We start from the raw sequence: 27,511 nt of genomic DNA, 5'->3' as shown, positions 1-27,511 counted from the left end.
GAACAACAGTTACAGGTAAGTGAAACTCTGTTTTTCATCTGCGTGGCTTCTATGCAGTCCCACATTGGGAGAGTAGCGAGCTCGCTTACCAGGACGGTGGGTGTGGGACAGTCACCGAAATAAAGACTGCAGTACGGCACGTCCCACGGCTGCATCTCTTGCTGAGTCCACATCCATAGCGTAGTGTTTCATAAACGTAGAGGGCGTGGACCAGGTAGCAGCCTTACAGATGTCCCGGAGAACTATCTTAGAGGAAAAGGCGATGGAAGCCGCATACGATCTGGTAGAATGCGCTTTGATCATAGGAGGGCACTCCTGGTGAGCAAACTCATATGCCATTTTGATGGTTGACGTGATCCACCTCGAGAGGGTCTGAGGAGAAGCATGACAACCCTTGCGGTGTCCGCCAAAGCAAACAAAAAGGTTGTCATCTTTACAGAAGTTCTGAGACCTTTTAATGTAAAAAAGAAGGGCTCTCCGGACATCGAGGGAATGTAATGCTCTATCAGCATTAGAGGATGGGTGAGGGGAAAAAATGGGAAGGCAATGTCCTGTGTAAGGTGGAAGGCTGAAACAACCTTAGGTAAAAAGGAAATCTTAGGCTTCAATACTACCCTATCCGAGTGGAACTTAGTATAAGGAGGGGAATGTGACAGTGCTGACATGTCGCTCACCCTCCTTCCCGAGGTAATGGTGACTAAAAAGGCCACCTTGAATGATAGTAAGGCCAATTCGCAAGTAGCTAATGGCTCAAACGGAGGTCTCATGAGTTGTGAAAGGACTAAGGAGAGACTCCACTGGTGAACTGGTGGAGTGACAGGAGGTACAAGTTATTGAGACCCTTCAAAAATGTTTTGGAAAGGGGATGAGAAAAAACTGAGAAGGAGTCAATATCCGGATGAAAAGCCAATATTGCGGCTAAATAAACTTTAATGGAAGAATTAGATAAGCCATCATCTTTGAGGGTTAGAAGGTAATCAAACACAACAGACAGTGGGCAATTGATTGCGTTAAGGTTAAAAATATTTCACCAATCAGAAAACAGTCTCCATTTAGCGTCGTAGGACCGCCGTGTGGAAGACTTTAACGAATGCAGCAGAACCTTAGCTACCCTGTCGGACCACTGCCCAGGGGTAGCACCCTCCAGGCCGCAAGCTGCAGGTCCGGGGGGGAGTGGGAGGGATTCCTCGGAAGAAGAATGTAATTCCCTTGTGCAAGTGACATGAGCACTGCGAACCACAACCTCCTGGGCCAAAACGGAGTGACAATGATGGCATCTGTCTTGTCGTGGTTCACCTTGGCTAGGGCCTTGTGAAGTAGAGGGAATGGGGGAAAGAGATAAAACAGAGCCCCGTTCCAAAGTGCCTGAAAGGCATCTCCCATTGAGCCCGGGCTGGCTCCTGCCCTCGAATAGAACCTGGGACACACTGAGTTGAGGTGTGTGGCAAAAAGGTCTATTTGCGGATAACCCCAATGGCAGAATATTTGGTGGAGACAATTGCTGCTCAGGGTGAGCTTGTGCAATTGATTGGGAAGGCGACTTAGAGCGTCTGCTAGTGTATTGCTCTTGCCCGCAATGTGAATCGCTATGAGAGTAGCGTGGTGAGCTATGGCCCATTCCCAGATGTCGCTGGCTTCCTTGGAGAGCAAAGCGGACCCTGTGCCGCCCTGCTTGTTTATATAGAACTGGGCGGTGGAGCTATCTGTGGCAATCTGAATGTGCTGTCCGTCCAGGTGCCTTGTGAATGAAGACAGAGCACGACGGATAGCACGCAGCTCCAACAAATTGTTGTGCAACCGGGATTCTAGGGAAGACCAAGTACCCCGGGCCGTAAGGTCACCACAATGAGTTCCCCAGCCTGACAGGGAAGCGTCTGTGAACAGGTACCTCTGAAGAGAAGGGCGATGAAAGGGGACACCTGACAGGATGTAGGCATCGTGTGCCCACCATTGCAAGGAAGAAATAACATATCTAGGGATGGAAAGGCGTCTGTATTGGGGATCAACATTGAGCCTGAACACCTGGAGGAACCAGTTTTGGAGCGGGCGCATACAGAGCCTCGCAAACTCCACCATGGCCGTAGTAGGAGGACATGAGGCCTAACAATTTCTGTATATGACGGGCCGTTTGAAACCGTTTTTTTGTGAATTTAGCCACCATTTTTTGGATGGCGCGAGCCCTCTGTACAGGGAGGAAGGCTCTGGCTTGGACAGCATCCAACTGTGCCCCAATGAAGGTTTGTATTTGCGCAGGTACAAGCTTAGACTTAGAAAAATTAACCAAAAGACCCAGATTGTTAAGGACTGAGAGGATTAAGTCCACCTGTGTGGCCAATTCCGATTGTGAAGGACCCACTACCAATCATCAAGGTAGGGAAATATTACGCAACCCTTCAGAGCAAGGTGGGCTACCACCACTGCAAGGCACTTCGTAAATGTCCTGGGGGCTGTGGACAACCCGAAGGGCAACACATTGTACTGGTAACATTTTCCATTGCATTCAAACCTTAGGTATTGGCGACACTCAGTATGAATTGCGATGTGGAAATAAGCGTCGCAGAGATCTAACACCACGAACCACATGTTTATCCAGGAGGGGAAGCACTTCTGGGAGCGTGAGCATACGGAACTTCCTGGTCCTAATAAAGGGGTTAAGGTCCTGGAGATCCAGGATAGGGTGCTTCCCCCCTTTTTTATACACAAGAAAAAAGCGGGAGTAAAACCCGCGATTCTGTTCCGAAGGTGCAACCTCTGAAATGGCTCCCTTAGACAGGAGAGTAGTAACCTCTTGTATGAGTAGGTCTGGGGCCGGCAAAAGGGAGCGGCCCGTGGGCCTGTATGGAGGTAACATATCAAATTCTATGAAGTAACCAACATTTATTATTTTGAGAACCCAAACATCAGTGGTAATAGCAGACCATGAGTGGTAGAAAACCGACAGGCGATCAAGAAAGCAAGCAGACATGTCTAGTCATGCCTGCTTCGGTTTGTTGAAATGGCCGGGAGACCCTCTGGGGCCTTTACGGACCCTGGGTTTGGGTGGGAACTTCCTGTCCTGCGGGCGGGGAAAGGCTGGGCGAAAGGAGGGTTGTTGGAAGGAACCCTGGAGACGATATGGGCGGGAAGATTGGTTGGCTTGACAGCCAAAATAACGCCGCTTAAAATCGGGGGCTTGGGGAGCAACCCCTAAGGATTTGGCATTTGTTTTGTTCTTTTTCAGGTGATCCAGGAAAGTATCAGTTTGGTCTCTGAACAAGGATGTCCCTTCAAAAGGAAGGTCCTCAATATGGGCTTGAGTGTCATAGGGGAGAGCAGACTGGCGCAGAGGAATCCGCCACATGGCGTGCAGCTGTAAGCTGTTGCCTTGCGAGGGACATGCCTTCGGACTGAATGGCTACTGCCGAGGGACGTTGATCGTCGGAAAGAATGGAGATTTGAGGGGATATACGATCCCAGAGGGAGTATTGATACCTGGCCATGATGGCAAGAAAACTGGAAATGCGGAGACCCACCGCAGTGGAAGTGTAAATTTTTCTGGCAAGGGTATCTAGTTTACGGCCTTCCTTATCCTGGGGGGAGGAGTGTGCTCCAGACCTATATTTACCAGGCAAAGCCTCCACTATTACAGAATTAGGAGGGAGATGCTGGTAAAGAAATTCTCCACCTTCCCTGCGAATCTTGTAAAGATTCTTTACTCGTTTGGTGGAAGAGGGGACCGAAGTAGGCTTAGCCCAGTTATTACGGATCACTTCCAGAATGCTCTTTATCATAGGAAGGGCCACGGGGCCTACGTCAGGGTTATGGAGGATATCCATAATATCATCTATAGGGCCGGAGTCCTCCGGCTTAAACTCAATTTTGAGAGCTTTCGCCATGCGAATGAGCTGCTCCACATATAAACGGACATCTCCCGTAGGAGAGAGCGGCTTAGAGTCCCCAACAGTGTCCTCGGGTGAGGGAGATGAAGTGCGGGATTCCTCATCCTCATCAGGGGAGTAGGAGGCGTCATACTCGGATGGATCAGTGTCCCTTGACATAAGAGATCTGGAGAGGGGAGGCTTGCGAAGCAACTCTTGCCTTGGACGAACGGAATCCTTGGAAAGATCATCAGGACGAGACAGCGTGTGTCGACGCCAACGAGAGCCTCCAGAAGGCGAGCGTGACTGGGAGAGTCGGTGACGACGATGACGGTTGACCGAAGAGCCTGAGTAGACGGAAGGAGTAGGATATCGGCGTCGAGAAACCTCTCGATGCTGACGAGAGGGAGACCAGCTCCTAGAGGAGTAGCAGCGCCTCTGACTGATCGGACTGCGTGAACGAAGTGAATGGCTATGTCCGGTGTTTGGCTGTTGTTGTTGTTTTAATTATTATAATTTTCAAACAAAAATAAAAAACATAATACAAATAAACTAAGAATTAAAAAAAGAACAAAAAATATAATATAGAAAGCTACATAATAAGAATGATATATAAGTATAAAAACAATTTAAAGAAACTCGAAATACAGTCATAACATTCTTATTACAATTGTTTTACCATTTTATTCTTACCTCCCTTCACCAGTGTAACCTTAATCCCTCCCACCACCGTGTGAACTTCCGGAGAAGTGTCCAAACAGTTTATTAATAGATTATTTTAACAATAATTTGAGTTACTAAATTGAATCTACAACTTGTTCACTATATTAATAAAATTCATTTTTGCCCACTTAACCCAATATGCGAAGGCTTTTGACCACATAGTTTTAAATTCTTCCATATCCTTCCCATGTAGGGAATCTGTTAATTTAGCCATCCGCATATACAGCCATAGTTTTTCCCTCCAGTCCTTGATTAGAGGTCTATTTACTAGCTTCCAGGATTTAGCAATAATAATTCTAGCTGCTGCAAAACTATATTGGCATATGACTCTATCATTCTTATTCATATTGTCTCTAGGAAGCAAAAAGCAAAAATAATAAGCAAAAAGCTGGCTCCATCTTTACTTTGGTATTAATCAGATTGTTTGTCTCACATACTACTTTTCTCCCAAAAAAATTAATTTTTTTACAAACCCACCAGGCATGCATAAAAGTTCCTTTTTCCAATCCACATTTCCAACATAAATCAGATTTCCCGTTTTAAATTTACTTACCATCACTGGTGTAATATACCATCTATAAAACATCTTATACAAATTCTCTCTTATTTGTGAACTTATTTCTCTTAATTGTGAACTTAAATTTTATTTTCCATAATCTTTCCCAACCCTCAAGGTGTTTGGCTGTTTGGATGAAGAACGGCGAGGTTGAACATCTGTACCAAGTGGATGAAGTGAACAGCAATGTCCGGTAACTGACTGTTTAGATGATGACTGGTGATGTTGAACGGCTGGGGTACGTGAGCGGGATGAATGGCTATGACCGGAAGAAGACTGTCTAGATGAAGACCGATGAGAGTGGGAGCGGCAAGAAATGGATTGGCGACGCCGACTGGATCAGCCCTGACGGCTCCGACGGGACGAACGGCTCCGATGGGACGAGCAGCTCTGATGACAAGATCGACTCCGACGAGAAGATGACCAGCGTCTGCAGGAAGCGGATCGTCTCTGACGATCGGCTCGACGTCGAGAAGAAGATCGGCTCCAACGGGTAGATCGGCAACTGCGCGAGTTCGACCGACGCCGAGTGGATCCGGACGAAGCCGGGGATTGAGACTGGCGCCGAGAAGTCGATCGACACCGAGGCCATTGGCCGGGCTCGAGATGGGACGAACCCTTCGGAGACTCCGCTTGGTTCCTTTCAACCGAACGTTGGGAGTCTTGATGAGCACTCACAAGAGGGGGTGGTTGATCGGCACCGACCTGGAGCTCTGCAGGTTCTGCCCGAGGCCCTTTATCATCAGGCCGTGGGGACTTGTTAAGCACCGGAGGCACATCTTTACAGAGTTGAAGGAGGTGCTGTTTGAACTCACCCGAGTCTTCCTGGGCCCTGCTCGGACATGGAACCGAGGGGGTAGCCAGGGAATGAGGAGGCGAATACTCGATGGTAATGGGCTGCTGTGCAGCTTCGTCGGGAGCTCGCGACTGAGGCGAGCGAGGCGACTTGGCTTGGGATCAGCGTTGAGGGGATGCCGAAGGCGATCGGCGTCGAAGGGACTTCGGCGACCTCGAAGGTGATTGACGCCGAGGCGATTTGGAGCGGGAAGCATGGTGCGATGAGCCGCGGCCATCTTGCAAAACCGGAGCAATAAACTTTACTGGCCGAATAACGACGGAGGAAGGCTTCTTAGAAGGGCCAACTTTTTGGGACTTTTTTGTAGTGGGTCCCACATCGAGTTGGGACTTACTGGTCAAAGTACCAGGTTCAGCAGAACGACCTCGTGGGCGAAGCGACTCTTTGTAAAGATGAGAAAGTAATCGAGTCGACCGAACCCTCAAGGCCTTGTTGGTGAATTTGGAGCAACTTTTACAAGTTGCCGGAATGTGGCCTTCCCCCAGACAAAGGAGGCATTCAGTGTGGGAATCATTCTTCGCCATCTTAGTACCACACACACTACATTTCTTGAAAAGTGGAGCTTTTTTGGGCTCCATGGCTAGAGGAAGGTGCTGACACGTTCTCTCTCCGTGGCGGCAGAAAGAGAACTGGAGGGAAGAGTGCTCCCTCCCCCTTGGGTCATGTAACCGTGGGCGGGGAGATTGCATGCCCCAAAGGGAGGGGGAGCACTCTCTTTTAGATTTTCTAAGAAGCTGATAAATCTTATCCGTGGCTGGCCTGCGCCTGCACAGTCCCAATGTGGGACTGCATAGAAGCCACGCAGATGAATCTCAGTTGGCAGGCTGACAAGGGGAATTCCTCTCTTTTTCTTTTATTAGTTATTTTAGCTGTTTTTGATACATTCTTCCTGAAGTGGTTTGAGCACAATGTAAGACTGAGGGAAACAGCCTTCAAGTAATTCTGATCTTTTCTACCAGAACCGACACAAGAGGGCTTTATTGGGAAAGGATATCTTCACTCAGTTAAAAGTTTTCTGTGATGTTCCATAGGGCTCCTTGTTGTTCCCTGTGTTGTCTAACATTTATATAGGGTCACTGGGTGAGATAGTCTAAATTTTGGAGTGGGTTGTCATCAGTATGCCGATGACATCCAACTCTAATTCACTAAGCAAGACTCTGGAGGCAGCCATTGTCTGGATGTTCTAGTTAGGTGATCAAAGGAAGATGCGCTAACGCTAAACCCATACAAGTTGGAGGTAACAATGGTTAAAAAGGCTGGGAGCAGCTGGAGATCCAGTTGATTTGAATGATATGAGATTCTCTTAAGCAAAGGAAAAGCGTAGGTGTGCTGTTGGACTTGGCTCTTCCGGTGAAAAAACACTGCAACTTAGCTGCTGGGTTTTTGACCTCTCAAGTTCTTCATGACCTGGTGTCTGTATACTTAAATGAATGCATCTCCTCACATGTACCTGTGCATTCAGTGCAGCTGAGTGTTTGAATGTTTGAATCTCCTCACATGTATCCGTGCATTCAGTGCAGCAAAGTGTTTTGGTTGTCCCCTCCCTCCAGGTGCTCTACCACTGCCCAGTCTCAGGCTTTTTTTGGTCGCTATCTAGTCAATGTGTAACAGTTTGCCTGATTTTATCACACAGGTCCCTACCCTTTTGGCCTTTAAATGAATAGATATTTTTTAAAGGCCTTTGATAGCACTTGAGGGTTTGAATGTTTATTAACCAATTTGGCTGGCTGATTTAAATTGGGATTCTCATTATGTATCTGTAAATTATTTTTGCTGTTTCATGTGAGCTGATTTTAACTTTTCTTGTAAACCACATTGGATGCCTACAGGATGACAGGTAGAATAAAAATATAAGATAATATTAACTGAATAAAACAGGAAAAGCTGCTTTTACACCCAATCTCACTTGAATTTTGTTTGGCTTTTTTTTAAAAAAAAAGATCATCTTCTCACTGTTAATTGCAGCATGTGTGGAAAGAGGCAGTGGTGTGGCACCCCTGTTCTTTCAGCACATGCGCTAGCCACTGGTCCTTCCTGAAAGCAGCCAAAAAGAGGTAGCTTTGCAGGGGCTCACAACAGATGGAGTTCCACAACCCACCTGAGTGTCACAAACTGTACGCTGAAGACCACTGATCTAAATGTTGCTAACTTTTGTCAGTTTTGCAATTCATGGAAATAGGCAGTAAGTAGCAGGGTTGTTGTTGTTAAACTACCACATTCTCTCTTAACATGGAAGACAACATTTAGCTTAGCAACAAAGTTCTAAAACCACTGTGAGATGTAGAATATTTACAAACATTGTCACTCACTGAAAATTTCAAATGTTATCTGCTATATGCTTTTCCTTGGATGTATATATATACACATTCACACCAAATAAGCACTGTATTGATTGACTTACCTCTCTGCCTTTGAACGTCACCAAAGCAGCTAAAGGCTTTGCATAGAATCTGCTGTAGGAAAATCCAAGGCAACCATACATGCTATTTGCAGTTAGCTTCAAAGCCTTCTGCCTGATGTCATACTAAAAAGAAATATGGTCAACACATTAGCTACAGGCATTATAACAAAACAGCAATAAAATGTTTGCTTCTCATTTCTAAAAACAGACATGAAATGCATAATTGGTGCTTTGACAAGAAATAATATTCCATATAGGGATGGTATCCCATCTAAAGTTTTAAAAAACTACTTGTGATGATGGGTACCTATTATCACAATTTTTGATGCTGTAAATTTTACTTGCAAAATTCTATCTGGCTGTTTGTGCCCTAATTTCCCCTTATATAAGAATAGGATGCCATCCTGACAATTAGAGGCCTGACAGCGTACTCAATCATAGCAGCAGAATTATATACCATATCATACTTCCTGACAACATTAAAAGAATGAGCTATGACAAATAATACTAACTTCGCAGAACAATGAGAATTTAGATCCAGTTCCTTGCCGATACTGCTTTTATTCTAGCTCATTTGGAAAATAGATACACTCCAAACAATTAAAAATTGTCTGTATACCAACTTTGTCAATCTAAAGGCTGTTTTTGACTCTGCAGACAAACCTTCAAAGAACCTAGCTTAATATATTGTTTGTGCTTAGTGTGCATGGATATTTCACTTAAGGTCAGGATTGTCACTTCTGGTACATCAGCAAATAATATTTCAGCTTCAAAAGGGAAAAAGGTTTTATTTGCCACCTTTTAAAATTTCCAGATTAATGGTGCAATATCCACGTTTGCGGGTAAAAAATTCTCTACCTCTGCTGATAAGAAGACACTTTCTGCCTCTGACATTATTGTATTTTCCCTACACACAAGTAGGCTTAAGAGGTTTATTAAGCCATTTATGTAAAATGGATGTCATGTGTCAACTATGATAAAACTAATTGTATTCAGGAGAAAAATAAAGTATTCCTAATCAACCTCTGTAATATTAAGTAGGTTCATTCAAATTATTAAGGGAGGTATTTGCCGTATATGGGAACTGGAAATAGCACCTACAATACACTAGACTGAAAGCTGAATAGTTTACTGAAAGAATCCTGAAATCTTGGGAGATATCATGGAGGAAAAACAATTATTCTTCAATGGTGGAGTTAGATATCCTTGTAAGGGTTGTGACTCCTACTTGTTCTGTGGGCAAGGATAATCCAATCTTTTTGAAAAGGCCTCCACTATCCCAACTCTGCTTTAGACTCCATGCCTTCAGATAAGGACAAAAGGGAGTAGACTGGGGGAAGAAACAACCTCTTCAGGTCCAGCCTTGATAAGTCTGTTCCAATGGGAGGAATTTCCACACCTTCTGGAGAAGATCATGTGCTGCCTAAGATTAGCAGGACAAGCCACCCCATACTAGGTTCGTCAACCAGCCCCAACTCCCATTATAGTGACTTTTCCAGATACCTTCAACAGGGCCCTCAGAAATCAGTGGGCCTCCCTTGGTGAAGGGAGAGGCTTAACCTCAGCTGTGAAAAGGATGTATAACCTCCCCTCCTCACTAAGAAAGCTCTGGAAGTACCTCCAGCGGACGCCCTAGCTGCCAGTCTTGTTTCTGGGGCAATTCTCCCCAAGGAAGGAAACGCTTACAGGATCCAGTACTTGAGCCAGACAGGCTCATACAAAACCTAATAAAATTCACGACAGCCTCTGAATGTTCTGCAGCCTAGACACCATACAGTTTTCTGCTCTCTCCTTAGCCTCCAACATAGTTATTTGCTTTAACCTAAGGCTGAAACACTGGAAGGTGGATTATGTCACCAAAAACCACTTCTCTACTGTCCCATACCAGGAAAAAAAAACTCTTCAAAGATAGCTCTGTACAGTTTATCTCTCTGCCTACTGGTGTGGTATGTGCCCATCCTGTTTACCACCGCTCACAGCTGCACTCTAGTTATGCCTTGTTATACATTGTTATGACTTTCTACCCTGAGAACGCTTATGGTTTCTACTGGACTGTGTGACACCATGCAATGTATTTTAACCTTGTATTGTAATCCTATTCTCCATTAGTCGCCTTCTTCTGCTAAGCTGGCAGTCAACTACTGACTTTGTCTAATCTTGACCCCTAATAAAGCTTAACCTGTTTCAGAGTCTTGCCTGAGCGAGTTTTGCTTGAAGGGACACTGAGGACAAATCTCTGAGTCTGACATTAGGCGACTAATCCCTTCACTTTGTTCCCCTCTCACGACCGTGGCTGCGGTACGCGATGGCAGGGAACGGGGATCCCAACATCGTGCCCGACGAGCAGAAGCCGTCTGACAGGCAGAAACCAGAGGAACAGAAGCCCGACTTGTTGGGGGGCCAACCCGAGGAGCGACCGCTGGGAGAGCCGCGACTTTGGCTGGTTGGATTCTCCTCGGGCTTGGATGGCCTCAGGTGCAGAGGCCCGCCGGTGACGGCCAGTTGTGCCTGGCCTTCCCGAGGAACTGTGGAGTGAGGTGAGCCTTCCCAGAGACTCACCCAGGCGTGAGTGGGAAGAGGAACGCCAGCACCTCCTGCATGAGAAGCAGGAGCTGGAGGAGCAGCTTGCGACAATGCGAGGATTTATGCAGGACATGTGGCAGGAGGTGAATGAGCTATGTCGCGCCCAGCCACCCGCTCAGCCGGCCGGGCAACCGGGGGCGCCAGGTCAGCCAGGACCAGGACAACTGGCCCCGGGAGGGGGACCAGTACCGGGACAGCCGGCCCCCGGAGGACAACCGCTTCCAGCACAACCAATTCCCAGTGGGCAGCCGGCTCCTCCAGTTCAACCCCACCCCCGCCTCCTCCCCAGATGGAGTTGAAGGTGGTGTTTAATGGGGCAAGCAAAAATCTGTCTTATTTCCTGATCCAAGTGTGGGAGCAGGGGGCCTCTTTTGCCTTGGACGAAAGTCGTGTGCACTATGTGACTACACTGCTGAAGGGTGAGGCAACGGTCCAACAGTACGAGTTACGCTCCCGTGCCCTCCGTAATCTTGATGATTTTATGCTAGCCCTCAGACGGTGTTTTGAGGACCCCCATCAGGGCGAGAGGGCAAAGACAGCCCTTCTACAGCTGCGCCAGGGGACTAAATCAGTGATGCAGTATGCCAGTGAATTTGAGTTGCTTGCCAGCAAGATTCTGGACTGGAATGAGGCCACCCGGGTTCAATATTTCCGAGAGGGCCTCAACCCTGATTTGCTGCATTGGGCCTTTCTACAAGGAAACCCTCCAGACCTGAAGGGTTGGATCCGTCTAGCGGTAGACGTAGAAAACCGCCGCCAACTCCTCGACTATCTCGGCAGCATACCGTGCAGGAGTCAAAACCACGGCTAGAGAGAGCTGTCCTGGGAAGAGGTGGCCCGACCCCAGGAAAACCCCTGACAATGGAAAGAAACCAAGCATTTCCAAACTGGCGTGTGCCTGCTGTGTGGACTGATGGGCCACTTTGCAGCCAATTGCCCCACCCAACCCGAAGGACCACCGCTCATCCCACCAATGCCCAAGGAGGAGACCAGATGTCTTGAAGGCAAGGACCGTTGTCAGATCACAGCTGCAGACAGACGAGGGAAGGCCCCCACCGCTCTCAACCTCCAACGGCCCGGTCCACAGGAGCTCCTATCTCCTACTGGCTCGACGGAGCCACAGATTACAAATACCCGTACTGATAGTCCCTCCACCACTTTCAGTGAGGAGACTTGGAGCCGTTCGTCAAAAAATGACCCCGGTCTGCTGTAAGCGGGGCTCCGCAGCAGATTGTGCCTGATCAAGAGCAGGGAGCTCCAGCGATGTTAAGAGGCTGGGGAGACACAGTGTGTGTGGACGTTGTGTTACAGAAGTATAAGGGGGGGCGCCAACTGACTGTTGAAGCCTTAATTGATTCCGGCTGTGCCCACACCCTGATCAGTGAGGAAACTTTCAATGCCCTTAAGATGAAAGCAGTTAATTTGCCTGAGCCCATCCCACAAGCGGCTGGTTATGAAAGACAGCGCGGTGAGTGCTTGGAGCTTCCCGTTGGTGGCATCTCAGTCTCTTGCTGGCTTATCTTATTTTGTCAAGGAGATGGACTGGGAGTGCTTCGAGGCTGGAAATCTAAAATTCAGATACCATGTCTGCCTTTCATCTCATTGGTTTGGTATCGCTGTTTTATTGCTGAAGGAATTCTCTTAACGGATGGGAGAGTATGTATCGTGACAAGTGTTGAGAGCTGCAAATTAGCTGATTGGGGGAGGGGCTGCAGCTCAGTGGTAGAGCATCTGCTTGGCCTGCAGAAGGTTCCAGGTTCAATCCCCGGCATCTCCAGTTAAAGGGGCTAGGCAGGTAGGTGATGTGAAAGACCTCAGCCTGAGACCCTGGAGAGCCGCTGCCAGTCTGAGTAGACAATACTGACATTGATGGACCAAGAGTCTGATTCAGTATAAGGCAGCTTCATGTATTCATCCGTTTTGCTCAAATGGATGGCAGTGACTTTAAAGGGGGGCCAGTCACCCAGCATACGGGCCATGTGGCTATGGGAGTCGGGGGGCATTGGGAACAACTCCACTTCACCATTGCCCCTGGCATCAGGTATCCTGTGGTACTGGGGGTAAACTGGCTACAGGGACCCCACCATAGACTGGAAAGGACAAACCATAGCCTTTGCCCAGCCACACTGCGAGCAGCAAAAGCACGGCGTGGCAGTCAGGGAATCTGCTGCTGGGTGTGCTCCCAAACTGAACCCAGGCCCTGCCCAACTGCCGGGGGAGCTGCCGAGGGAATATGCTCAGTTTGCAGATGTGTTCGATGTAAAAGAATGTGATGTGTTGCCACCCCACCGTAAGACAGACTGCGCCATAGAAATAATAGGGGAAGGCAAGCTGCCCACAGGGAAGGTTTATCCTATGAGCCCTAAAGAAAAGACAGTCCTGCGGGAGTTTTTGGACAAGAACCTGACCCGTGGGTTTATTAGACCTTCGTCTGCTCCTTGCTCTGCTCCCTCTTCTGTACGAAAGAAAACAGGTGACTTACGTTTGTGTATAGACTTTCGGCGTCTCAATACTATCACCCAAACTAATGCCTATCCCCTCCCTCTGATTCCAGATTTACTCAGTCAATTGAGGGAAGGGCACATCTTCACCAAGTTGGATTTGGCTGATGCTTACTTTCGTGTAAGAATCAAGGAGGGCCACGAGTGGAAAACGGCTTTCTCAAGCTGCTTTGAAATGTTTGAATACCTGGTGATGCTGTTCGGGTTATCTGGAGCTCCTAGTGTCTTCATGCAAGTGATTAATGAGGTGTTACATGATTTGTTGTTTAAAGGAGTAATTGTTTATCTAGATATTTTGATTTATTCAAAAACCTATGATGAACATGTTAAATTGGTCAGTGAGGTGCTGAAACGCTTAAGGGACAATCAACTGTATGCCAAGGTGTCTAAATGTGAGTTCCATCAACACTCTGACTTTTCTGGGCTATGTGATTTTGCACCACAGCCTTGCCATGGACCCAGAGAAAGTATGGGCCGTGGTAGAGTGGGAGCCGCCCAAAACGCAGAAGCAGCTTCAACAACTTCTCGGTTTTGCAAATTTCCTCCATCCATTTATCAAAAACTTTGCCCAAGTGGCGCTTCCCATCACAAATCTGTTAAAAACCTAAAGGGAAGGGGAGCACAGCTGTTTTGCCAGCCTCCCGACTGGTCTGGACGGATGAATGCCAGGTAGCCTTTGAAGCATTAAAGAAAATGATTATCTCTGAGCCAGTCCTGAAACATCCTGACTGTGAAAAGGCTTTTGTGGTACAGGTCGAAGCCTCTGAAGTGGCGATGTAGCCATAACTTCAGCCAGAAGGATTTTGAAACTTGCTGCCCTTTCAGAGATGAACTCGTATTTTTTTCAGAAAGATTTGGTGATCTTCCGCACCAATGCTTCATATATACCAAAGGAAAGCTATGTTCCACAAGGATCAAAGACCCATCTTCCTTCATTCTGTACCATCCTAAGGAATGTGACTGGCAGAGGTTAGATGTATATTAAAAGAACGCATGTACATTAAAAGAACACAGGCCTTCAGATCTTCAGATGCCTTGCTCATCTCCTTCTTACCCAACATCATGGGAAACATGGGATCTTTGTCAATCACAGCCAAGGGGATCAAGGCATGTATTTCCCAGGCTTGGGATGTGCAGTATATTCTGCCACCCTCAAAGGTCACTGCCCATTCTACAAGAGCAGCTACTACTTCTGAAGCTCTCTCCACCAGTACATCCATTGCAGAAATCTGTTGGTCAGCAACTTGAGCATCCCACCTCCACTTTTGTAAGGCACTACAGAATGGACACATTTGCCTCAGCTGAGGTGGTGGTTGGCAAAAGAATCCTCCAAAAGAAAGTTCCTCAGTAAATCCTCTCCATTCTGTTTAGCCCACACAGGATAATAGAACTTTTAATATCCCATACAAGGATACCCTTCTACTGATGGAGAACAAAGTATTAAATTTACTGTGACGGTTTCTTCTCATCAGTGGATTGGAAAGTATCCTTCCCTGTCCTATCTGCAGAAGATATTGGAGAGAAAGCCGTTTGAGAGCTACAAAGGCGGCTTGGCATTGATCAGTCCACAGTATTTTAGCGGAGGGCAACGTGGCAGAGTTTTCTTTACCTTTGGTTTTTAGAAGGTCGGTGATGGGCAGTGCTATTTGGGCGAAGTTTGGAATAAATCCGCGGTAAAAATTAGCAAAGCCCAGGAATTGTTGTACTTGCTTGCGGTTGGAGGGACGTGCCCATTCGAGGACGGAACGGACCTTGTCCGGGTCCATGCTAAGGCCATGGTGGGAGATTATGTATCCCAAGAAAGTTATTTTGCTCTGGTGAAATTCGCATTTAGCCAGCTTTGCGAAGAGTTGGTGGGTGCGTAGGCGGTGTAGAACTTCTCGGACCAATGTGACATGCTCGTCCATGGTTTTTGAATAAATGAGAATGTTGTCCAGATAAACCACTACTCCGCGGTACAGCAAATCATGAAGGATTTCATTAATGAGTTGCATGAAGACCCCCGGGGCCCCTTTTAACCCGAAGGGCATCACAAGGAATTCGAACATTCCAAAGCAGCTAGAGAAGGCAGTGAGGGGTTCGTCTCCCACTCGGATGCGGACGCGGTAGTAGGCTTCTACTAGGTCTAATTTAGAAAAAATACGTCCTTCTTGTAGTTGTCCCAAGATATCTGAAATTAGTGGTATAGGATAGGCGTTGGTTTGAGTAACTGCATTGAGTTTTGGGAAGTCAATGCAGAGGCGTAGGTCGCCCTCCTTTTTTCGGACAAAAAACGCGGGGGCTGAGTTGGGAGCATTCGATGGGCGAATGAACCCTCTGGCAAGGTTTTTGTCCAAAAAGTCTCGAAGCACAGTGCGCTCGGAAGTGCTCATTGGGTAGATTTTACTTTTGGTTAATGTGCAGTCTTTCACCACTTCAATTGCACAGTCGGTGGCCCGGTGAGGGGGTAAGGCATCACATTCTTTAATGTTAAAAACATCCGCGAAGTCTTGGTATATCCCAGGGAGGGTGGGTGTTGATGGGATCTCGGAGAGTAATGCCGAAGCGGGTGGAGACAGCATCGCAACTTGCTGTCGGTGCTGATCGCATTTAGGGTTGTTAAAGGAGATTGTGTTCGTGTCCCAATCGATACTGGGGCAATGGCCTTTAATCCAGTTAATTCCCAGGACCACCTCGAATCGAATAGGGGCTATGGTAAAGTCGATCTGTTCCCAGTGGGAGCCAATTCCCATCGCCACCCCTATAGTGCGATGATCAACTGGACCCCCTTTGAAATGGCTCCCATCCATTTGGGCAAATTGGACGGGGGCTGGTAAAGCCTCGGACTCGACTTTGAGTGCTGCAAATGTGGCTGCGCTTATGAGAGTGCGACTGCAACCAGAGTCAATAAGTGCTTTAACGGGTAGTTGGGGGCCACCTTCGTGATGTTGTAGAATGGTGTCTACATAAACGGTGGTTTCTACTTCCTTTACTTTGGTGGGAGCTGTCGGTTTAGCAGGAGAATCTGCAGAGGTCTGTGGAGACGCTCCACTCACCACAGACCGGAGCCGTTTTTTGACAAATCAAGGGGAGATTCCAGGTTTAAAGCCGGAGAAGTCCATGGGTTCTCCTCGTCCGAAGAGGGAAAGTTGTCCCCCAATGGGGCACTTGTAATCCGAGGCCTGGCTGGGTCAGTTGATGCAGGCAGAACGGATGAGTCTCCAGCGTGAAGTGCAGAGGGTGTGGGTCTTCCCGGCGCTGCGCTGCGGGTGGCCGCGGTGCCTCTGCGTTGCGGTCGTCCCCTAGCTCGAGTTGTCGTGCTGGGACGAAAGGGTTCAGGGCGGTAAGGGCAGACCGCTGCGAAGTGGCCCTGTTCCCCACAAATGAGGCAGGCACCCCTTTGAAATCGGGTTTCGCGATCCTGGAGTGGACGCGTCGGCTTCCGTATAGCGGGGGGTGGTGCCTTGGGCTGGGGCTTTGGGGCGCTTTTCTCCTTGTGTTTTTGGCGGACAAGGGAAATGAAGCGCCGGCGGCTTTCTACTTCTTCGGCTAATAGAATCCAATCCTCGAGAGTGTCGGGATCGCCCCGCATGTACGACCAGTTCAGGACGTCAGGGTGTAAGGCTTCCCTGAAATGGTGAATTAGGGTGGCCTCGGGCCAGCCCACAATTTTGCTCGCCAGTCTTTGAAATTCATCGGCAAACTCTCGGACTGGAGTAGATCCCTGTCTTAGTTGTAGTAGTTCGGCTTTGGCCCGTTCCCCCAGAAAGGGGTCCTCAAACCTCCTACGTAAGGCAGTCATGAAATTGTTGAGGGAACGGATAGAGCGGGATCGGGTGTCGAATTGGAGCACCATCCAGTCGGCCGCTTTGCCTGTCAGAAGGGAAGCTACGTAGCGCACCCGGCTGTCCTCGGTAGGGAACAATTGTCCCTGTTCCCGCATGTAACTGTCCACCTGATGCAAGAAACAGGGTAGGGCTTCAAGAGATCCATCATACGTAGTTTTCAACTTGAGCTGTTTCCAAGGACCGGGTATGGGTTGACCCGGTTGCACAGGTTGACCCGGTTGCACAGGTGCTCCGGGTGCAGGTAAAACGGGAGCTCCGGGAGGTGGAGGTGGTGCAGGAGGTTGGACTGGTCCCCCCTGACCCGGGACGGGCTATGCTTGGGCTATCAGGGCTTGCTGCAACTGCCTGTTGTCCTGCAGCATTTGTTCCATTAGCTCTTGGAGTTGATTGACACGGTCGGATAACTCTCGATTCTGGGCTCGTAACAGGTGAACATCCTCTCCTGGGCCGCCGGTACGATGAGGTTTACTTGTCCGGAAACTCGTGGCCCATTGAGAACTGTCCCCATATAGGTCCTCATCTGCAGACTCTCCGGAGTCTTGGCGTCGGTCTGCAAGGCGGCGTGCGCGTTGGGTCGTGCGCGACGGGACAAACACTGGGGAAAAAGACAGACCTAACGGAGGGCCGCTCTTTACAGTGTCCTTAGGGCGACCGCCGGTCCGCGCACGATCCGCAGCCAATTGTAATTCCTTATCCCTTGCGGCTTGGGCTTCGGCCGCCGCCTTAGCCGCTTCAGCAGCTTCTTTATCCTCGAGAACCTTTCGGGCTTCGAGTTTCAGAGCTTCAGTTGCGGTAACATGCGGTAAAAGTTCTGTTTCCAGGAGTGAGAGTATGGGGTCGGGTTCCCCGCCCAGCAATGGTTGTATCCGAACCGCGATAGCAGGTGCGTCGGCCCCAAACGTCGAGGCCAAACGTTGGGCTAAGGTGGCTACCGTAGTATCCTTTGTACAATCCACAAAGAGGAGAGCCGTATGGACAGCGGCCCGCTTGGCTTCAGCTTGACAACTAGCTGCATCGGGTATCAGGGAAAGACCTGAGGCTCCTGCCATGGTACCTTTTCCCAGGTTAGTAGGGGCCGTGAATGGGAGAGACTCACGGGCAATAAGTTCGTCCAATAATCCGGTTAGTACCTGTAAGTCCTCAGTTGCCAGCCGGGCATCATCCAGCAACTGATCAAAATCCTGGAGATCTAAACGAGTATTAGTATCATCCGAGCTTAACATCCAGAGAACTTTCACTAGAGATTGCCACTGTGTCTGTACCAGTCCCTCCAAGCGGCAAGCCTCTAGAGTAGTCCTAAAAAGTTCAGCGACTATGTCCTGTAGAAGGGTAGGATTCCCACATGAGGACTCCAGGGTTCCAGGAAGTAGTAGTCCCGGTTCACTCGGAGAGCGACCTTCTAGCTCCTATCCGAGTGGCAGGCGAACCCTCCAGGGCTCTAGCCTGACTAGGGGATCGTTGAAGAAGAGTTGTAGTGATAGCTGTCATAATGTCAGCTCTTGACCCAATGAACCAGAAATCACCACAGAGACAGTCAGAATCCAAGCAGATGGCTTTTACTGGTCAAATAGGTTATACAGTGCATATAGGATAAGAACCGGCGTTTCCCCCTCGCCAACCCCCCTACATGCTCCTACTACTATTTTGAACGAGGGGGGGGTTCCCGTCTCTGATTCTTTCATAAAGTCCCTGCGGGAACACTGCCTTATGGAACATTCTAATCAAACCCTGCCTCCTGGTGTTATTGAACAAGGGGACTCTTGGTACAAAGACTCAAAACTGTATGTACCCAAAGCGCTCCGAAAAGACGTCTTACACTTGGCCCATGGAATGAAAACCGCAGGGCACTTTAGGTTTCTAAAGACCCTTCACTTGTTGCGCAGACAGTTTTGGTGGGGGGGAATGCGTTCTGATATTGACTCTTTTATTCGCAGCTGTCCTATTTGCGCCACAGTCAAACGATCTCAAGGCAAGCCCCCAGGACTACTGCAACCGCTTGAAATACCCTCCAAACCCTGGGAAGTGATTGCTATGGATTTTATGACGGATCTCCCTCTCAGCGGGGGGGAAACTGTACTATGGGTTATCACTGACTTATTTTCCAAGCAAATACATTTGGTTCCATGCGCAGGGATCCCCTCCGCTCAGAAATTGGCCCGCCTCTTCGTGTCACATGTCTTTAGACTACATTCGTTTCCGCGCAAAATAATCTGCGACCGCGGCAGTAGCTTTGTTGCAAAGTTTTGGAAAGCTTTTCTCCAATTGGTGGGGGTGGAGCAGGGATTGTCTAGTGCATACCATCCCCAAACGGATGGCCAGACCGAAGGTGTTAATGCTGTACTTGAATGTTATTTGCGCTGTTATATCAATTACCACCAAGATAACTGGGTAGAACTATTACCTTTTGCAAAATATGCTTACAATAATGCTGTACATCAGTCCACTGGTTTCAGCCCATTTTATGCAATATATGGACAGGATTTCGGTCCTATCCCCCCTGTGGAGGATGTGGAAGGGGAGGGGGATGCCGACATAGCCTCTTGGGCACACACCCTCCGCACTACGTGGCCCTGGCTGATTAGCAATCTTGCCCGAGCCAAGCGCTTATACAAAGCACAAGCCGATAAGCATTGGTCCCCCGGTGGGGATCCACAAGTAGGTAACCTGGTCTACCTATCCACCAAGAATTTGCGTTCCACCCGACCGTGCCATAAGCTTAACGCTAAGTACATTGGCCCATTTCCCATCACTCACATCATAAATCCTGTCACGGTGGAACTATCTCTCCCCAAAACCTTAAGACGTGTGCACCCCGTTTTCCACATCAGCCTACTGAAACCCCATATTGCTTCTCCGCAGTGGCATCCAGAACTGCCTCCCCAACAGCCCATAATGGTGGGGGGGGGGAGAACATTTCGAGGTCTCCAAGGTCCTAGACTCCCGTATTCACCATGGAATTTTACAATACCTAGTTCGCTGGAAACACTTCCCCCCTGCCTATGATGAGTGGGTTCGCGCACGAGATGTCTCCGCCCCCAAGCTCGTCAACGCCTTTCACATTGCCTACCCAGACAGACCAGCCCCCTTACAGGATGGGAGGGGGCCTTAAGGGGAGCAGGATGTCTGGCTGTTATCTCGGTTTCTCTGTTGCCTCTGTTCCTTTGCTGAACTGTCCAGACTTCAAGGACAGCTTCACATACCAAAGTCTGGGAACGCTACTCCTGGGAAAGTGTGCTCTGTTTATGCTTTGAGTGTTCTATAATCACCCGCCTTTTTGAAGCCTTATATTGCCAACTAACGAGCCAGACCCTCATAGCTGTCATCCTATATGCACTGTATAACCTATTTGACCAGTAAAAGCCATCTGCTTGGATTCTGACTGTCTCTGTGGTGATTTCTGGTTCATTGGGTCAAGAGCTGACATTAGGTTGATAGGGAGACTACCTGGAGTTTATTTATCCTGTCCTTCACACTCTCACTATCTTCAGTTACATGTCTTCAGGGACAAGCCAATCATCATCTGTGACTGCTACACAAGAGGTGGATTCATCTTCCTCATGGCAGGAAATGAATTGTGAGGGGGTGAGCTCCTCCTCAGGATAGTGGATGCCTTTGCAAAATATCTGCATGCTCCCTGTCCGCGGAACAAGGAGGTGGCACAACCTATTCAAGGATACCTTCTAGTCTGTTGATGAGAAGAAAACCCCAAATAAGTCCAATGTTCTGTTTCAATTATTTATTTGCTTCATTTATACCCATGTTTCTCCTCAATATGGATAAAAAATGGCTTACAATTTTCTCCCCTGCCCTATTTTATTGTCAAGATCCTAGAAGCTAGAATATATTTCCCAAATTCTATAAGGTACATCAAGAGACACCATAATACTCAAAGAACTGGAGAGTGTACAAATGAAATTATTATTACTAGCATTTAATAGGGTATATATAACCTGCAAGCCTTCTAAAAGCTAAACTGGAAATTTTATAAATGCTGAAAAATAAATTTCAACAAATGCATCTGTTGTTCTAGATAGATGCTTTAGGAGCATTCTTCATTTACTAAGGCATTGCATCTATGGTGAGGGCACTGTGGAGGAAATTTCTTATTACATAATCTATTTTTATGGAAGAAAAAGCTGCATTTGTTTGACTGCTCCTTTCTTGTTTTGACCTTTGGACAAGCCACAATTAAACTGAGTATTTACTTCTAAGCAGGATGTCAACAGAGAAGGTGACCTCATTTGCCTTAGGGGCAGACAGACTAGAACAAATTAACCCAGACACCCATGCAACAGACTGGTTTAAAGAAAATTGAATGTTTTGTTACTGCCATTTTGTACATACATTTATCTTACTACCCACAGTCAAGACAATGAGTTGATTGAAAAAAATTATAATCGTAATCTCTCACCTTTCTTTCCATTAAATACTTCTAATTGGCAGTCAAACTAAGGCATGAAAGACAAAATATACAGTAACATGGTGGATCAGTGGCTAGTGTTGGTCTAGGACCAAGGAGACCTGGGTTCAAACCCCTAATTGCCATTAAGCATACTGGGCCTATCACTCAGTCAACCTAACCTACCTCCCAGGTATGTTACAAGGATAAAATTAACAAAAAAAGACCCATGTGTGCCACCCTGCACTACTTGGAGGAAAGGTGGGATAAAAATACATTAAATAAATATTTGTTCTTGTTATATATACCTGTAAGTAGAGGTCAGAATTTAAGTCTGGTTGTTTCATCAATTGCTTCACCTGACGCCTTCGCTCGACTAGCTTCCTGATCTCTTTAGGCAAAATTCCCATTTCTAGGGTTGGATCTGGTAATTCTGGAATTTCTTCTTGTTCTCCATCCTGCAAAATTATTGTTTGACATTCATTCATCATAAAACTTTTAAGGCAGGAAGAACTTTCCATGAATTTACCCAATTTGTATATCAGTAGCCACAGTATTCAGTACCTGGTACAAGTTACACGGTTCTGTAAAAAGCTAAGTAGAATATTTATGGACTTTGCTGGAAAATAGTTCTTTAGTGTCAAGACTCCTATGGGAAGCGGTTAAGACGCTTAGGGCTGTTTAGCTTGGAAAGAAGGCGGCTAAGGGGAGACATGATAGAGGTCTATAAAATTATGCATGGTTTGGAGAAAGTGGACAAGGAGAAGTTTTTCTCCCTCTCCCATAATACTAGAACACGAGGTCATCTGTTGAAGCTGGAGGGTGACAGATTCAAAACAGATAAAAGGAAGTATTTTTTCACACAACGCATAGTTAAATTGTGGAACTCCCTGCCCCAGGATATGGTGATGGCCACCAAATTGGAAGGCTTTAAGAGGGGAGTGGACATATTCATGGAGGAAAGGGGTATTCATGGCTGTTAAAATAGATACTAGTCATGCTGCATACCTATTTTCCTTAGTATCAGAGGAGCATGCCTATTGTATTAGGTGCTGTGGAACACAGGCAGGATGGTGCTACTGCAGTCATCTTGTTTGTGGCTTCCTAGAGGCACCTAGTTGGCCACTGTGTGAACAGACTGCTGGACTTGATGGGCCTTGGTCTGATCCAGTAGGGTCTTTCTTATGTTCTTATGGAGGGCTGACAACAGTGGCGGAAGACTTAGTCATTTACACAGGGCATCCATGTCACAGAGATTAAGAAATATAGCTCCCAACTGAAGAAATGCAGCCTCCTAACTCACTTGTTTGGGGAGGCATTACAGATAAAGCATCCACCTTGACCATCAACACTTGCCCACCAGCCTCTACAGTAATCACCAGCTCTCCTTCTCTGCCACCCCTGCTCATAAGGATAAATTTCAGGAAAGGGGATGCAGGAGGGTCTGACATGGAGCTTCCACAAAATTATAGTACCTCAACATTACAATCCAGAAGAAAACTCTCGAAAAAATCCTGAGATTTTATCTAAGAAAGCTTGGAGCATCTGAGCTAACTACAAGGCAGCTTGGCCATCATTGCTGCTAAGCTTTAAGACCCTAAAAGCAAAATGCTTTGAGTGACAGCTCCAAAGCAGTCATGCAACTAAAGACTCAAAGTACACTCAAGTGAGAGAACTTAGTTAACATCCCCAATAGGAAATCTAAGAAATAGAGACCAATGTGGGAATTTATGGAAAAACGATTAACTGGGAACATCTTCAAATGGTTGTTTAAAGTCACTTACAGAAAAAAATGAAATAAAAATTATTAAAATCAAAACACAACACAGAAAAATGCAGCATAAAAATCACATTAAGCCAATTCAGCAGAAACCTTTCAGTAAATTAATTAGAATAATTAGGCACCAATCAATAAATTAATTAAATAGACGGGGTGGAAAACACCACAGAAGACAACATAATCAACACAATGCCTGGGTGAAAGAAGTCTTTACCTAGCACCAGCCAAGCTACAGTGGAGAGGGTACTGCATAGACTAGGTGACCATAAAAGGTTTGGTCTTAGGTTTCAACCCATCTTTCCCAGAAGGTACTGCACACACAGCAAGGCCAATCTTGACAGGTGGTTTCAGGCAAGAGAAGATGATTTTTTTAATTACTCTGGTCCTAGACCAAGCCAGACTGAAATGGGTTTAAAGGGCTGAGAGAGCAGACTTGCTCCTTTTAGGACTAAGAATGCTGGCAATAACTGAAATTCAGTGTTTCACAGTATGGGTGCCAAAACAATTATTCAGCCTATCCTGTAGAAACTTGATAAATGGTGTCACTTAGTGCTGGTGGACAAATGGTAACAAAATAGACTAGTTCTCCAAGTTGCTTATACCCTAGGCTGCTTCTTCTTGTAGGATCCTGGTCAAAAGATCCTAACAAAGCAAACAATGCCATGTCTCCTATTACAAAGTTTAGCAACCATGGTCTCCAGGGCTTGGGAAGAGTGGGGGTGGTACCATAGAATCATAGAGTTGGAAGGGACCACCAGAATCATCAAGTCCAGTCCCCTGCACAATGCAGGAAATTCACAACTACCTCCCCCCACACCTAGTGACCAGAAGATGGCCAAGATGCCCTCCCTCAGAATGATATCTTCAGAATGATATCTCAGAATGATATCTTCATGTAACTTCTGAATGACTGAAGGAATCAGGAAAGAAATTGGTCCCTGGTTAAGGTATCCCAGGGACACCAGAATGGAGCAAATAACCTATTGTCTTCTTAACTCAGGATATTTGCCCTGACATCTATCTCTACCATTGTAAATAAATAGCAAAACTGCCAAACAATGTTAGATGTAGGCTCTGAAGCATCTGAACCAGGCTGTTTCTGTTGAAGCAGCTCACCGTAGTGTTTGGCGTCTCGATGCATTCAGCCCATTCTACTCAAAACAGAAACCTCTCTGTCTGCATCACAAAAAACAGAGTTGAACTTACCTGTAACTGTTGTTCATTGAGTGGTCTGTGCAGGCACACATTAGACTGCACTTGTGCAGGCCAGACAAGGAGAAAGATTTTCAGCTTCTAGAAAGATTGGCTCCATAGAGCCTTCCCCTTTGGCAGGGCAGCGTTTTCCCACCCAAATGGTCACATGATGAAGGGGGAGGAAGTACTCTTCCCTCAGTTTTCCTAACTGCATTTTTAACGGGTGGTGCCGAAGAAGCCCTCATCTCCAAGGTCTCCAGAGGCGCTGAAGACGTGAAGGCGTGAAGGCTACTGGAACCGAAATAACTGTCAGGGACTGCCCTGCGACAGATTCAGAGATGGATGAAGACCAGAGCCAGTGATAGATTCCACCTTCCCCACCCACACTGACAGAGGAAGCAGCCAATGGTGATTCATTGCCAAGCCAGACCTTAAAATCACTGGCTGAAGAGCAGCCTGGGGAAGACCAGACACCGCCTGACCCTGGAACATCAAGAAAGGTGCCAATGGAGCTGGGAGACATCTGGAACAGATGTATCTTGTGTCTCGTTGGAGGAAAGTTGGCCGGGTCCTGCTAGAACAACAAACTGCTGACTAGTATAACATATGCACCTCACGCCTCCCTAGTCAAAGTTTATTAAGACTTAGCTTTGGAATTGAAACCTATCAGCAGATAAACATTTTGTAAATACATCTGCTACATTTTCTTCAGAATTACAATCCTGTAATGTTACAAACCCTTTACTCACAGCATTTCTCACATTCTGGTAACGGATATTAATGTGCTTGCTCCTAGTATGCACACCTTGATCATGCGCTAACTGCTGTGCTGCAGTGTTGTCACACATTATTAGTATTGGCAATTCACATTCTACATTCAAGTCATATAGTAATTGTTTACACCATTCAGTTTGAACTAAGCAATCGCTCAAAGCTGAATATTCCGCTTCACATGAACTTGTAGATACATGAGTCTGTTTGATTGACTTCCATTGCACCAATGCTCCTAATACATATAGTACATACCCTGATGTTGATTTCCCATCAATGTACTCTCCCCAACTCGCATCGCTATAAGCCATCAATGCTGGTTCTCTATCTGCTTTCAGCACCAATTTATGTGACATGGTCCCCTTTAAATATCTGAGAACTCTCTTCGCCGCCACCCAATCCTTTTGATATGGACAAGCAAGTTTCCTAAACAACCAGTGTATAGCTATACAAATATCTGGCCTTGTCCAACAACTTATATACAGCAGTGACCCTACTAAGGATTGATACACTTGCTTTTGATTGAACAATTCACTATCAGGCTCTCTGTTATAGCTAGTTGTCATTGGGGTACATACTTCATGAGCTTCACTCATGCCATATTTGATCAGTAATTCCTTGATTTTCTTTTCCTGGCTCAATTCAAACCAACCATCTGCATTTCTGGTTACTTGCACTCCCAGGTAATTTTGAATTGGCCCTAGATGCTTCAGTTTGAATGTCTCTTGTATTGTTTTCTCAAACCATTTCAACTGTTCCTTGTTATGATACATTAGACAAACATCATCAACAAAAACAAGTAACAGGTTTGATTACATATATCCATACTGTACAGACACGGATCTGACACACTCTGTTTAAAACCTTTCCGTTTTAAAGCATCTTTTCCGTTTTAAAGCATCTCAGGCACGTCCTGATTGTTTTAAACCATACAATGCCTTGTGCAATCTCAGCACTGTTTGAGTATTCTGACATTTGAACCCTGGAATCTGCTCTAGATACAGCTCTTCCTCTATGGGTGCATTCAAATAAGCAGTGTCAAAAGCAAAATGATTTACAAGCATTCCATCTGCTCCTGCCTTGGTCAAGGCTATTTGAGTCGTTTCCATGCGAATTGTGGGTGCATACGATTCATAATAATCTTGCCCTTCTATCTGCAAAAAACCTCTCGCTACAAGTCTCGCCTTGCATTTAACATCTCCATTTGGCAAGTTTTTAAGCTTAAACAACCAACGACATTGTCCCGCACCCAGGCTAGCCCCGGGCGCGGGACTGCCCGGCGGCGCACTTACCGGGCAGGAGGAGGCGAAGCCGGATGGGGGAAAGGGGGCAGGGCCAACAGTGCCACAGCCCGCGGGAGCCCCGGGAGAACTGCCGGCCTGGCCGGGAGGGCTGGGGCCGAGCGACTCGGCAACGCCGCCCGGTATTGGCAGGGTTTGCGGGGCGACGCCTCCGCCGGCCCAGGCGCTGGGGCGAAGTCCCCCGGCAGAGGAGGAGCCGGGCTGGAAAGGGCCGGAGGGGCGAAGGGACGGGAGCGGGAGCGGCAGAGCACGAGCCGCCGATCAGCTGGGGCGGGGCCGCAGCCCTCCTGAGGGGGAGGGCGGATGGACGAAGCTGCCAGGGGCTGATTGGTGGAGCCCGTCAGACAGGAGGGGAGGTGGGAAAGGGGTGGAACCCCGGAGGGCCTGGCTGGCTATATGACGGGGAGGGGGTGGAAGGCCAGGGAGGAAGCGGTGCCGGGCGTCCCTGGAGCTGGTGTGGTTCAGAGGAGCAGGAACGGACCGTGGGCTAAAGAGGAGGAAAGGAAATCCTCTCAGGAGGCCCATTCTGAGGCCAAAGGAAGCCCTCTCCAAGTCAAGCCGGCCAGGCCGCGGGGCTAAGAGGAGGGGCCCGAGGGGACGGATCCTCACAGACATCCTATCGCTTTTCTTTCTGCTGGCAACTCAGATAATGAAAACACTTTGTTCGTTACTAATGAGTTGTATTCCGCCTCCACGGCTTGCAGCCAAGCATTTTTATCCTCAGTATCCATGGTTAACACATCACTGTAATCATTTGGCACT

At 47.3% G+C, this 27,511-nt stretch overlaps 1 protein-coding gene across 1 annotated transcript in view; it reads right to left on the bottom strand.

Moving 5' to 3' along the window:
• POLA1 (DNA polymerase alpha 1, catalytic subunit) overlaps positions 1–27,511 on the bottom strand; it is a 413,999-nt gene that overhangs the window by 319,372 nt on the left and 67,116 nt on the right. The window contains exons 25-26 of the mRNA XM_056861806.1: positions 22,012–22,161; positions 8,394–8,516 (exon numbers count right to left, since the gene is read on the bottom strand). Of these exons, the coding sequence (XP_056717784.1) occupies positions 8,394–8,516; positions 22,012–22,161 (273 nt within the window). The remainder of the gene's footprint in view (positions 1–8,393; positions 8,517–22,011; positions 22,162–27,511) is intronic.

This window comes from Euleptes europaea, chromosome 16 (genome assembly GCF_029931775.1).
Source record: "Euleptes europaea isolate rEulEur1 chromosome 16, rEulEur1.hap1, whole genome shotgun sequence".
Classification (NCBI taxonomy): domain Eukaryota; kingdom Metazoa; phylum Chordata; class Lepidosauria; order Squamata; family Sphaerodactylidae; genus Euleptes; species Euleptes europaea.
Note: the sequence above shows the minus strand (reverse complement) of the source record. Positions and strands in the feature narration are given on the sequence as shown.